Source organism: Tamandua tetradactyla, chromosome 9 (genome assembly GCF_023851605.1).
Source record: "Tamandua tetradactyla isolate mTamTet1 chromosome 9, mTamTet1.pri, whole genome shotgun sequence".
In the NCBI taxonomy this organism is placed as follows: Eukaryota; Metazoa; Chordata; class Mammalia; order Pilosa; family Myrmecophagidae; genus Tamandua; species Tamandua tetradactyla.
The window spans coordinates 26,176,262-26,190,942 of record NC_135335.1 but is presented as its reverse complement, the minus strand read 5'-3'; the positions used below and the strand labels follow the sequence as shown (position 1 = coordinate 26,190,942).

General features: G+C 33.9%; 1 protein-coding gene across 4 annotated transcripts in view; it reads right to left on the bottom strand.

Annotated features, from left to right (window-relative positions):
• LOC143646850 (uncharacterized) overlaps nt 1-14,681 on the bottom strand; it is a 61,063-nt gene that overhangs the window by 22,638 nt on the left and 23,744 nt on the right. For all 4 annotated transcript variants that reach the window (XR_013157668.1, XM_077116246.1, XM_077116245.1 and 1 more), the window contains one exon: nt 13,442-13,509. Coding sequence is in view for 3 of the 4 variants with exons in the window: in XM_077116246.1 (XP_076972361.1) it covers nt 13,442-13,509 (68 nt within the window). In the remaining variant the exon portion in view is untranslated. The remainder of the gene's footprint in view (nt 1-13,441; nt 13,510-14,681) is intronic.

Genomic DNA, 14,681 nt, shown 5'->3' with positions numbered 1-14,681 from the left:
CAGTATGAATATAATAAACTCTTGTGGACTAGAGCAAATATATGACACTATCATAAGGAGTTAAAAACACAGTGTCATGTATGTGAAAATGAACCTATCAAAAGCTATGGTCTATAATTAATAGTGAATCCTGCCCCCTTCCCTTTACCTAAAAAAACTCTGACATCCCCACTTTGAACTTCTTTTGATAAGATTCCTCCAGTCCTTGCAGACTGCACACTTGCAATAAATCAAGTTCACACTGTGAGACGTGTTTCTCCTTTGTTGCACTAGTTCAGATGGAAATAACTGTGCTTGCAGAATCAAACTGAAAATTTCTGTCAAATATTCTTAATGTCTTTGCCTTAAAGGGTCCCTCAGAAAGTTCAAGAATGTGCATTTATTCAATCAACTTTCTGATTCAGATTCATATCATATTTGAGAAACCATGCATAAAGCTGGGTTCACCTAGTATGAAAAGCAAAATAAATCTCATGGTAAATACCTCCACTGTAGAGTGATGAAACAAATAATTTTTAAAGACATTGCTGTAAGAATTTGGAAGTGTTTTTCTTTCATCTATATTAGGTAAATAAGTTTTGCTAGATTCTTCCAAATTTTGGCTATTGGAGATAGAGTAGCAAAATTTCATTTGTATACTACATACTTCCAAGAAAGTGTATTCATTGACAAAACTTGATCTCTCTTCCATGGGGAGTTAACTGCATGAATTGTAGTGTAGATAATTTAGTATAATTTTTATTATACTACATAAAAATCATTCATGTGAGTTGTATTACCATGATTATCCATTATTATTCTTGAAATATTGAATGTTTTTCTCATGAACATAAGTCAAATTGTATAGTTGCAAGTACAGAAGCAAATATAAAAATAAATTCATATGAATTAAAATCAAATTAATAGTTTTGTTTTGGGAGATATATTCTTTTAGCATGTATAATCAATAACATCTCCAGTCTTTGAATTAAAGTAGCACTTATTTTATTGTGGGAAAAAATGACAGTTTATTTAAAATGTTTGCAAAAATTTTTAAAATGTGAATTGATTGAGAAATATCAGGTTAATTCCTGGACAAATATCTTAAATAAATACACTTGTTCTTTAATTTTGTAATGTGATTATCTTTCTTTATCATATTGCAGTATTAGTAGCTTTAATTTATGTTCCTTAATTTTCTCTTTTATGACAGGCTCTGCACTATGGGTATTAAAAACAAAGTCTTTTTCTTAATCCTCATTTAATGCTTCTTCTTTGTTATTCCTGGAAATGCAGAAAATCCCCCAGTGACTATCATCAATGTCTAAAAGTTTTGAGGACAAGGAATACTGTATAGCTTGTTATCCAGATAGATCCTCTGAAAACATAATTTTCATATGTTGATATACTATAACAGTATTCTAAGTTCCCTGAGTTGAAGATAGAGAGGTATATTTTATCCATAATTCTAGAATCTCATCATTTCAGTGAATATAGTTGAATGTACTCGTTTTAGCAAATTTGCCAAGGGTGTCTGTCAGACTACTCTGAGCAAGAACATGCATATTCTCTACAAGACACGTCTCACATTAAGTTATGAACATTTTGACTTGATTTTACATATAACAAAATATAATTTGCAGTTATTGCATGACATACAAACATTATCTTTATATTTTTGTTCTAAACTAACATATTTTTAAAATTTTGCAATAGTTTCAAGCTTACAGAGAAGTTGCAAGGGTATTAAAAAGATCTTTCTAATAACATTTACCTGGTTCATTAATATTTAAATTTTGCCATACTTCAGGAACCACAATGAAAAAATTAAATTTTGATGAAATTATTTCATCTTTTTACGTCCATATTCCATTAACAAAATTCTATCAGTAATGTTCTTTAAGGCCTTCTCCACTTCCAGTATTTTAAGCATTTCAGGATCAGGTTTATTTGGTGTATTCCTTTAATTGTATTACAAGTTGTTCAGAATTTTTGTCTTTCATGGCACTGATAATTTTTAAGATCACAGGACATTTACTGGAAGGAATGTTCCCTCATTTAGGATTTTTTTTCCCCTCATGATTAGATTGTGGTTTGTGATTTTTCCAATAATATTGCATAAAGATCATGCACTCAGTGTGTCTCACTTATCAATTGGTCTCTATTTTCTTCAATGGAATATAAGCCACCTCTCCCTCTCTCTCTCTCTCTCTGTTTTTACATTTTTGGGCCAGTTTGGTGCAGCCCTATATCAAATTTCTGGGAGATTAAATTCTGGGAGATACAAAGGATATGAAGGCATAATTAGTATCTAGAAACTATGATATGGGCCCTAGATTTGATCATTGTCCCAGGGATTTCACTGATTCTAGATCTATTTAGCAATAATTATATCATGAGTTCATACTGATGATTTCTATCTTCTTCCTTGTTATCCATTTTCCATTGTTCCATACTGAAAACTATATCTTAACAATATGAAAAAATCTACTTATCTGCACAACCCTAAAATACACAGGATGCTCTTTTAGAAGTCCTATAACCATAACATCATGAAAACCAGCCTACTTAAAATAGTTGAAGATTTATTTTTAGTTCTTGCCTAACCCCCCAGAGAAAATACATTGAAATTTCTCTTCTCAAAAGTAATTTGGAATGCATTTTTTTGTTTTAAACAAGGTTTTTCTTTTTAATATAGTTATTCCATTTAATTCAGCTTGCAGTCAATTTTAAGGTTTCTTTTGTCCACTCCTGACTTAATTTTTCTTTTTGAAAATGTAGAAAACAAATATGTTTCTCCAAAATAAATAATGTACTCCCTTCCACCCAAATTATCTATACTTAGTGAAGATCCACATGCTTCTCATACTTTCCACTGTGTTGCTAAATGCCTTGTTGGAAAGCAAATTCAAGATTTACTGATTTTTTAACCCATGATTCATTTTGCAAAAAAAAAAGCAGATTTAGGTTTGTTTTTCTTATTACATAGAATACAACATAAACTCTCATGCAATAGAATTTTTCACTTAACAGGTACTGGAAAACATTATATAACAGCTCATAAATTGCATTCATTATTTCTTTTGCTTTTTTATTAAAGAAGTCATAGGTTTACAGGAAAATTATGAAAAAAATAGAGTTTCTGTGTGCTTCCATATACTTTCCCCATTGTTAATATTTAGCATTAATGTAGTATTTTATTACAATTGATGAGAATACATTTTCATTATTTCTTATAGGTGAAGAGTATACTATTGTGTAAACATGGCATAGTTACTCAACCAATACTGTACATTTTGGAATTATATATTTTCCAAAATTTTGCTATCAACAAAAATATGCAATAAAATCCATTCTGAAAATTGAGTTATCCCTGGTGAATTTTCAAAATCAAAACCTAAGGTATGAAGTGCTATGTCTTATTGTAATTACATATGTAATTATTTTTGTGTTGCAAATTTACCCTTTTTACGTATTGCTTTGTCTGTATCATTTTATTTTTTTATTAGAGTAGTTTTAGGTTTTCATAAAAGTCAAGCAGAAATTACAGACTTCCCATATAACAACCCCAAACATTCAGTTTTCCTTACGGTTAACATTTTGCATTATTGTAATAGTTTTGTTACAATTGAAGAAACAATATTATTATTGTCAGTTTATAGAAAAATCATGTACAAAATATGGTGTTCCTATTCACATTTCCCCATTATTAACATTTTGCATTAAGGTGATATCTTTGTTACAATTTATGAAAGAATGTTAAAATTGTACTATTAAACATAGCCCATGGTTTACAATGGGTTTCATTGTTTTCTATGGCTCTATGTTTTATATATATATATATATTTTTTTTTTTTTTAAACTATTATGAGGGACTTCTCTTTTATTTGTTTTGTTTTTGTTTGTTTTTTACATGGGCTGGGGCCGGGAATCGAACCGGGGTCCTCCGGCACGGCAGGCAAGCACTCTTGCCCGCTGAGCCACCGCGGCCCGCCCTATGTTTTATATTTTAATTTTCATTCTAATCACCTATTTGAACAAAAATTTCCCCTTTAATCTACACGCATATATATAATTCAGTGCTGTTAATCATACTCACAGTGTGTTGATGTCATCATTAACATTCATTTCCCAAATTTTACCATTAACCTAAATAAAAGATCTGTACAATAGAAGCACTAATTCTTCATTCACTACCCCCAACCCAGCTCTTGGCAACCTATATTCTAGGTTATAGCTCTATGAGTTTGCTTACCCTGACCATTTCATATCAGTGAGATCATACAATATTTGTCCTTTTATGTCTGGCTAAATAATTCAACATATCTTCAAGGTTCAACCATGATGTTGCATGACTCAGAATATCATTCATTCTTATGGCTTAACAATATTCCATTGTATGTACATAGAAAATTTCGTTTATCCATTCATTGGTTGATGGATCCTTGGGTTGCCTCCATTTTTTTTGGCAATTTTGAATAATGCCACTATGAATATTTGTGTGGAAATGTATATTTGAATTCCTGTTTTCAATTCTTTTGGTTATACACCAGCAGAGAGATTGTCAGGTCATATGTTAATTCTATAGTTGGGTTTCCCAGACACTACTAAATTTATTGCACAGTGGCTGCACCATTTTATATTCCCACCACCAGTGAATAAGTGTTTCTATTTCTTTATATTTTCTACAAGATTTATTGTTTTCTTTCTTAATAGTGGCCATTGTAGTGACTATGAAAACTTATTACATTTTAGTTTAGATTTGTATTTTCCAAATAGCTAATGAACTTGAGCATATTTGCATGTGCTTTTCAGAAATTTGTATATAATCTTTGGAGAAATTTCTATTCAGGGTTTTTGCCCATTGTTTGAATTTTTTTGTCTTTATATTGTTGACTTGTAGGATTTTTAAAATATGGCTATTATACTTTATTGGATATGTGATTTCAAATATTTTCTCCCATTGAATATGCTGTCTTATTAGTTTCTTTGCAAAGTCCTTTGAAGAAAAATTCTTTTCTTAATTTTGAGGTGGTCTCATTTATCTGTTTCCAGTCACACTTGTGCTTAGGGTATAAAATCTAAGGAAACACTGAACAAGATTTGAAAATATTTTCCTCCATTTTCTTCTAGGGGTTTAATAGTACCAGAACACTCTGTAGTAACTATTGTAAGGTCTATCTTGTTGAACTCTCAGTTTCTGTTTCTCTGTGTGTATTTTAAATTATTCCTCATTTAAATACAGTTTCTGTCACTTTTCACTTCCCTTATCCTTCTTGGACACCAAAGCCTTGTCTGTACATATCATGCTATTTGTTCAAATCCCTGATATACTTACCAGGTTTTTCTGTTTTTTCTCCATCTGTTTTTCTGACAGCATTATTTTGCCCTGTCGTCTAGTTCACCAATTCTTTCTTCTGTTTTTTCAAATCTGCTCTTAATTTTAATATCTATTATTATGCCTTTATTCCCCATAATTTCTCTTTTGTTTATTTTTTAAACTTCAATTCTTTATGTTAACATGACTTTTTTTTTTAATTTTTCTTATTGTGAATATATATATATATATATATATATATATTATATACAAAAAGGGCAATAAATTTCAAAGTATGCTGTAACAACTGGTTGTATAACAGATTTCAGAATTTGATATGAGTTGCAATTCCAAAATTTTAGGTTTTTCCTTCTAACCACTCCAAGACACTGGGGACTGAAAGAAGTATCTATATAATGATTCACCAGTCATACTCATTTGTTAAATCCTATCTTTTCTGTTATGACTCCACCTTCTCCTTTGATCTTTCTTCAATTTTTTAGGAGTATTTGGGCTATGACCATTCTAAAGCTTTCATGTTGTAAAGGGGTCTCAATAATATGAGAAGGGGATGGAACTAGCCACTGTTTTGGAGAGGTTGGCCCCTCTGTGTTTCAGGATTTATCTGGCCTAAAAATATATCTGGGGGTTGCATATTTCTGAAATGTAATCCTAGAGCATGGAAACTTTGTAGATTCTCAGATAAAGCCCTTGGTGGTCTGTAGAGTTGGCAGGAGTTGTTTTGTTTGGATTTGGCAAATCATGATAATAGCAATAGCTAGCTGAAGTTTGCATAAGAGTAGCCTCTCAACTCTATTTGAACTTCTTCAGCCACTGATACCTTATTTGTTACAGTTCTTTTCCCACTTTTGGTCACTGCTGATCCTATGGTTTCATGGCCAGGCTCATCCTTAGGAGTAATATCCCATGTTACCAGGAAGAATCTCACCCCTGGATGTCATGTCCCACATGGTGGCACATGGGTAATGATTTCACTTGCAGAGTTGAGCTCAGAGAGGTAGAGGCCACCTCTGAGCAATAAGAGAAGTCCTTTGGAAAAAATTCTAAGGCATAATTATAGATAAGTTAAGCTTATTCACTACAGAAATAAGTTTCCAAAAACCAAGCCTCAAGATCAAGGGCTTGGCCTATTATTGACTTGGGAGTCTCTAATATTTGAGACATTACTAAAGTTTTCCCCAGTGATAAAGTTTAATACTTCCATATTTTTCCCCCATCCCCCAGGGACTTTGCCAATATTTTGAAATTACCTGCTCAACATGCTCTGGGATATATCTGTGCATTACATTAAGTTATACCAAATTACAAGTCCTCATTCCCATTCTGAGCTCCCTATGTTGGATTGTTAAATGTTCTATCCAGAGAGAATGAGTTAGAATATGTTCTACTAAAAATTTAGGCTCTGGGCAAAATAAATCTCTCTTTCTTAGGCCTCTTAGAATAGGTGAAGTTCTGAAATACTGACAATGTCTTCCTTACCCCTATATTCTGACTTACCTTAGTCCCAACCCAATCAACTTCATTCTTGAAGACTGAACTCTTTTTCAAATTCTTTAACAGTTATTGTGTGTATTGTATGTGGCAATGCTGACATTCAGAACTGCAGAACTCCTACTCTGAGTCTTAGCTGTAACACAGGTAGTCAAATTTATGGGAAAATACTAGAGTATATATATATATATATAGTACAGTCTCACAAAATCTAGAAATAACAGTTGCCATTCTGGTCTAAATTTGATTGCTCTAAAAGCTTACAATCTACGGTATTTTCTTCTTAATACATTTTTGCCCTACTGCAGTTTCCCCTTTAATCTCCATGAATTTATTTAGGATATTTGTTTGAAGATGTTGATTAGTTTTTCTAATTTCTGTGTCTCCTCTGAAGTTTTAATTTCTTCCTTTGTCAGAGTCATATCTTTTTGTTTCTTAGTTTGGATTGAAATTTTTAGTGATGACTCCACATCTGATTATTTCAATGTATTAACTCTCAAGATCAGTTTCTCTTATTCCTTATTTTTTATATGTTTGTCTGGTATCACACTATTTTGCTGTTTTTGTATTTCTTTTTCTCACCTAACTACTCTGGCTAGAACTTACCTACATTGTTGAATAACATTGTGACAGTGAACATTCCTTATTAGTTCTTAACCTTAGAAGGAAAACTTTCAGCATTTCACCATTGAGGCTGATGTTAGTGATTGGACCAAACTTTGCCATTTTCTGTAGATAACCATTCTCCTTTTGAAAAACAGATTTTGGCCTGTACTGGTCCTTAGCAGAGATTGAGTGCTTAAGCAAGGGCCACAACATTACCATGAGAACTGAGTTGCCTATCATGAGTGGATGTTGTCTGACGAGCAAAGCCATAAATTTGGGAGTGCACAGCAGCACTCCATTATAAAATGGAAATGGTATATTAAAAACAGGGCTCTGAAGGTACAAGGATAGTTCAGTGGTAGAATTCTTGCTTGCTATCGGGTTTGATTCCCAGTTTGTGCACTTCCCAAACAACAAACAAATAAAACAAACAAATACCAAAAAAATAGGCCAAATGGTGCTGCAACAATGGAATACTCACATGGAAAAATAATGAATGTGACTCTGCCATACACAGCATACAAAAAAAGAGAGATGGGGCTCAAGGAGGTCCTAAGAGTACAAGTAAGTTATATGAGGAAGTGGCCTAAGTGCCCATGGCCCCCACTCCTTTCACATTACCTTCTCTTTCCCAATCCAAACCTATGACCACTTGAGGAGTTCCTTACAATCACTTGACTGAGGAAAACTCAGGCCTGGTTTACATACGGTTCTGCAGAATATGCAGGTACCACCTGAAGGTGGACAGCTGCAGTACCACAGCCCCTTTCTGGAAGGTCATTGAAGGACAGTGGTGAGAAAAAACCTTCCCAGTGGGCAGAACTTTGAGCAGTGGACCTGGTTTTCCCTTTGTTTGAAAGGAGAATTGGCCAAAGATTCATTTGTATACTGACTCATGGTAAGTTGCTAATGGTTTGGTTGGTAGGTCAGGGACTTCGAAAGAGCATGATTGGAAAATTGCCAACAAAAAGTTTTGGGGAAGACATATGTAGATAGATCTTTCTGAGTGGATGTAAAACATGAAGATATTTGCTCACCAGATGGTGACAACAGCAAAGGAAAGCTTCAATAATCAAGTGGATAAGGTGACCTATTCTGTGGATAACAGGCAGTCTCTTTCCACAGCCACTCCTATCATGCCCAAGGGGCTCATAAACAAACTGATCATGATGGCAGGGATGGTGGTTTTTCATAGGCTCAGCAATATGGACTACCACACACCAAAGCTGACCTGCTAAAGACACTGCTGAAATCCCAATCTGCCAACAGCAGAGACCCAAACTCATTCCCCAATATGGCACCATTAACCAAGGTGATCATCCTACTACCTGGTGGCAGGTTGGTTACATTGGACCACTTCCATCATGGACTGAGCAGCAATTTGTTCTAACTGGAATAGACACATACTGTGGATATGGATTTGCCTTTTATGCAATGCTTCCACCAAAACTACTACTGCTACACTTATGGAATGCCTTATCTACCATCATGGTACTTCATACAGCATTGTTTCTCATCAAGGAACCCTCTTCACAACAAATTAAGTGTGGGAATATGCACATGCTCATGGAATTCTCTGGTCTTTCCATGTTTCCCAATATCCAAAGGCAGCTGGCTTAATAAAATAGTGGAATGGACTTTTGAAGTCATAATTTTGGTGCTGACTATGTGGCAATACCTTGCAGGGCTGGGATAATTTCTCCAGGAAGCTGTGTATGCTCTGAATCAGCATACACTCTCTTGCATTGTATTTCCATAGCCAGATTCATGGGTCCAGGAATCAAGGGGTGGGAATGGAAATGGATCGACTCACTATAACCCTTAGTGATCCACTAGGAAAGTTTTTCTTCCTATCCCTACAACCTTAAGGTCTCTTCATGTATAGGTCTTCATTCCAAAAGAAGTTATGTTTCAATCAGGAAACACAGCAATGATTCCTTTGAACTGGAAGTTAAAACTACCACTTGGCAACTTTGGGCTTCCCATGCCTCTGAAACAACAAGCAAGGAAGGAGATTACTGTACTGGCTGAGGTGATTTATCCTGGCTATCAAGAGGAAATGGGACTACAACTACTCAATGGAGATATGAAAAAGAGCTTTCCTGGAATATAGGAGATCCCCTAGGGCATCTCTTAATACTACCATGCCCTGTGATAAAGTCAATGGAAAACCTTAACAACCCAATCCAGGAAGGACTACCAAGAGCCCAGAAACTTCAGGAATGAAAGTTTGGTCACCTCACCAATCAAAGAACCATGGCCAGCTGAGATGTTTGCTTATTATAAATGAAACATGGAATGTATAGTGGAAGAAGGTAGAGTACGTATCAACTATGACCACATGGCCAGTTATAGAAATGAGGACTATATTGGTATGAATATTTCTTCCCTGTTTTGTTATGAGTATGTTTGGATTTGTACATAAAGTAAGTATATTTTTTCTTTGTCTTTTGCTTTCTCATATAGCATAATTTGTACTGTTCATGTTATAGTGTTTAAGTTACAGGATATCAAATTTAAGAGTGAATATTACCCAAGGACTTGCACCCTGTTTTGGAGAAATTAAGTGCATTTCCAGTTATACACAGGACAGTTGAGTCTTGTTATATAAAAATTATGTCTGTTATTGTTTTTTTTATTTACAGATTAAGCATCTTTTAAGGTGAAGTGTATAGCTACCAAGTTACGAGGGGCAGTTTGTGAAGGTTAGATTCATATGTCTTCCTAGCCAGGTGATGGTGTCCAGTTCTCTGGTCAAATAAGCACTGACACATTTGTTGCTGTGAGGACATTTCATGAACTTAAATCATCAGCATGGTGATTGTATCTGTGGCTGATTACAGCTGCAGTGAGCTAAGGGGGTTGCTCTCCACAATGACAGACATTTAATTTCATCAGTTGAAGGATTTTAATGGGGAGGTAATGTCTCCAGCAGTCAGAAGTATGAACCTTCATCTTTATTTCAGTCAGCCAGCCTCAGCTAGGGAATTCATTGAAGACCAACAGAATGCCAAATTGTAACCTGCTATGGAATTTGGGCTCATGCAACCCCACAGTTTGCAAAAACAGTTCTAAAAATTCCATATTATTTACAAATGTCTCCTGTTGGTTCTGTTTCACTAGAGAACACTGACAAACACAGAAACAAATGCATAATAACAAGATGGCCAGAACTATTAAAGCAGGCTTGGAATTGGAGAGAAATAGGCAATGAGTTCAAGGAGAGTAAATAATAGGACTCCTGTAATTCAACACATATGTTTTTTTCTCTGAATTTGATTAGAAATTCTGTCCTGAGGAAAGGCATGGTGTGTCAGGCTCTCTATCGCCACAACACTGAGAAATGAAGGAGGAATGGGAAAACAGGAACAAAATGATAACACTCTTTCACTAATGTGGGCCAGATATGGTGGCATCATGGGCCAGAGTAGTCAGATTATGGATGCATTGAGGAACTGGAGCTGGCAGGATTTGATACTCACTCAGATGTGATATGGGAAAAAGAGCAGTGTAAAAAATGATTTAACATTCTGGTAATGGATGGTGATGATGGTACACAATATTGTGAACATAACTAATAGTACTGATAAAAATATATATATACACATGTATATCCACATATATATATATGAATGTGATGCTTTATCATATATATATTAACAGAATAAAAAGTAGTAAACCCTAAATTAAGCCATGGATGTAGTTAATGGTTCAATTATAAAAAATATTCTATCAATTGTAACATGTGTTTCACACCAATGCAATGTCTTGATGGTGGGGGTGGTGATGGGAATCCTGTATTTTGCATTTCGTACATGATTGTTCTCCAAACCCACAACATCTTTAATGAAGAAATAAAACAAAAATAAGTAAATAAGTTATTCCATGGCTTTGTCCTATGTTACTGGAAATGTGAAGTTGCCATATATTGAGATGAGGGAGATTGTGGGCAGTTTCTTTATTTTGCTTACTTTGTTTTGTGCTTTTAGGAAAGCATGAGAATTAGATAAGGCACAAACTTATTGTTGTCAAATAGAGTTGAGAGGCTGCCCTGGAGGTGGCTCTTACACAAACTTCTGTTAGACACTGCTACCTATCACAACCTGCTAAACCACAACCACAATTCCAGCCACTCCCAAAGAATACCTACAGCAATATATAAGATTCCACAAGGGATCCATGCACTACAGTAACTTTCAGAAACCTACAACCTCCAGATGGGTCCATGGACCAGATAAATCCTGAAACCTAGAGGGCACAACCTCTCCAGAACAGCAGCTAGTTCCATCTCCCTACCCCATATTACTGACAGCCCCTTTAAACATGAAAAAGTGAGAATGGCAATAGCCCAAACACCCTAAAGAGAAGGATAGAAAAATCAAAGGTGATGGTGGAGTTACACAGAGAAGGTAGGATTATAAGAAAACACCTAAAATTGTGGAATTACAATCCATGTCAAACTCTGAAATATGTTCTACAAATAAATAATTGTGCTGCTGTGCTTTGAAATTTACTGCTTTTTGTATATGTTATTTTTCACAAAAACAAAAGAGAAAAATTAGATTGTGGTGATAAAAAAAGATTTAAGCCTTTTAACTTCCTGTGTTCTGGAGCAGCTAGAAGAAAAAATCTGAGAGGATTGTATAGTAGCCCATGACAAGCCCGGGGATCTGTCCTATAACCACTTGTTGAAGAGTGCTTTAAAAACTAATGCTTTTTTATTTCTTTGCTTTGTATATATGTAATGTTATACAATAAAAAAGTTAAAAAAAAAAAGGACCCTGAACAAGACAAGAAAAAAAGCGATCTTAAGTACCAATTGTTTTTCTTTTTCTGAGTACTGTCTGTTCTGAACATTTATGTTTTTCCTTTTTCTTTCTTCCTGATTCACAGAATTTTCTTTATATATTAACAAAATCTTATGTGTTGAAAGTTATTTTTCCTCAACTTGTCAAGTATCTTGTTTTTTTATGTATTTTACCCCCATGCATTTTGTTAATATAGTTGCGTTCATCAGTCTTTTCTGTACCTGTTTTTTTCCACACTTAAGAAAGCCTTCTGTATTGTGAGATTATTTTAAATTTCCCCCATTACTTCCTCTACTACTCTTATGATTTCATTTTTCATGTTTAAATCTCTGCTTAATGTAGAAGATATTTTTCTGTAGGATGTGAGGAGTAACTTTATGCTTTTCCAGGTGACTACCAATTTATTCCAACTCTACTTTTTAAATAATTCCTCTATTTCCCATTGATGTGAAATGCTATCTTTTTCAAATAGTACTAAATTCCCAAAAACATTTTAATTTATTTTTGGATGTTCCATTCTGGTTCACTGATGTTTATCTATTCAAGAGCTATTTTAGTTACTAATGCTTTATAATATGCTTTGATATTTAGTGAGCCTAGTCTTTTCTCATTTTTCAGAAATTCACTTCTTATTATTTTTAATTTTCATTTGGATTTTAGTTGAGATTGTATTAAAAAGGTCAGTTTACAAAGAACTGTCGTTTTTATGATGCTAAGATGGGAAGAATATGAACCCATTTCTTATTCTTAACAATGTGCTGAATAAAATATATAATGATGATTCTGAATGGATCTAGCTCATCCAGTCAAAACTATAACACTGGATTAGATATTCAATTATCATTGATATAATATAGATATTCAACAAATATATGTAGTAAAACAGCTAACACAATATAATGAAAATTACCAATGCTGATAATTTTAAATTATTTTAAGTGAAATTCTTATTTCCAGTTAGGCTTATTTTTTATTACCAATTAAAATGGAATATTAAGATTAAAATTTATGGTTATCATTATAAGCCCAGCAAAATGTATTTAGATGTTCACCTAATATAATATCAATACCACTATTTTAAATGACAATTTGAAAGATAAAACAAACATATTTATTAGGTTTACCTCTAAGATGAAAATTGTACACTTCATTTACTTTTATATCTTCTCCATTGCTAGGTATTTGTACCTAGCATAATTAAAGCCTGTCAGTAATTTACCTCCAATGTTGACAGCAGAACTTCCATTACTGTAGAATGTTTGGCTGTCATTTCTCTCCTTGTTTTTGCTGAAAAATAAGGGGAAGAGGTAGGAGAGTATTCCCTAAAGCATGAAAGTAAAGAACAGTAGACATAATTTTATCATATTACTAGCAAAACTAGTAACTCTCCATTGGTCTAGCAATTGCCTCTTAGCAGACTGAAGATATAATGAGCAACAGATGAGGTTCACATACCATTGCCTCACAGCCACAGCAACAGAACTAGGCTTGTTCACCTGGCCAAGGTGACACCTGAACCTAACCACCACAGACATTATTGTAAATTAAATTGTTTTTCTGATGTCCTTCCCAGACTGTTCATTTAGAAACATAACTGATTTTTGTATATTATATTTGTACCTTATAACTTTGCTGTATTTGTTTATTACCTCTATTGGGCTTCCTGTGGATTCTTTGGTATGTGCTACATTTTATGGGTTCTTTGGTATCAACTGTATTTTATACAAGATCATATCCTCTATGAACAGAGATGGTTTTACTTCTTCCTTTCCAATTTGGATGTCTCTTAAAAACTATGTTTAAAATAAAAAAATATATTCTGGAGTTGGAAATACACAAACTGAAATGAAAATATCACTAAAGGGACTCCTCCAGCAGATGTGAGATGGCCAAAGAAAGACTTCATGACCGCGAAGACAGAGCAACAGAAATTATCCAATTTGAAACAGTAAAGAGATTGAGAAAAAGTGAACACATCAATGACTCATAGAACAATATCAAGGGTGCCAACATGCGTGTAATAAATGATCCAGAACAAGCAGAGAAAATGAAGCATTAAAATATCTGAAAAATAATAACAAAGACTTTCTATATTTGATGAGAAATATTAATTCTGCTCAATAAACCCTGAGTGGGGTAAACACAAAAAGACTCAGGTCTTGACTTTTCATAGACACATTATGAAAACCCAAGTGAAAAAAATCTTGAACACTACAAAAGAAAAAACATATCACTACAGGGAAACAACAATAAGATCAACAAGGCTAATTTTTCAACACAATACAAAAGAGGAATTCTGGTGAAAAAGTACAACTATGTAATGACACGGTGAGCCATGGACTGTATCTGTCTGATGGTCTATCTGGTGTGTGAATATATCTCAATAAAATTGCCTTAAAAAACAAAACAACAACAATAGAGGACAGAAGGCAATGGAGGCAATTGTTGTAAATAATAAA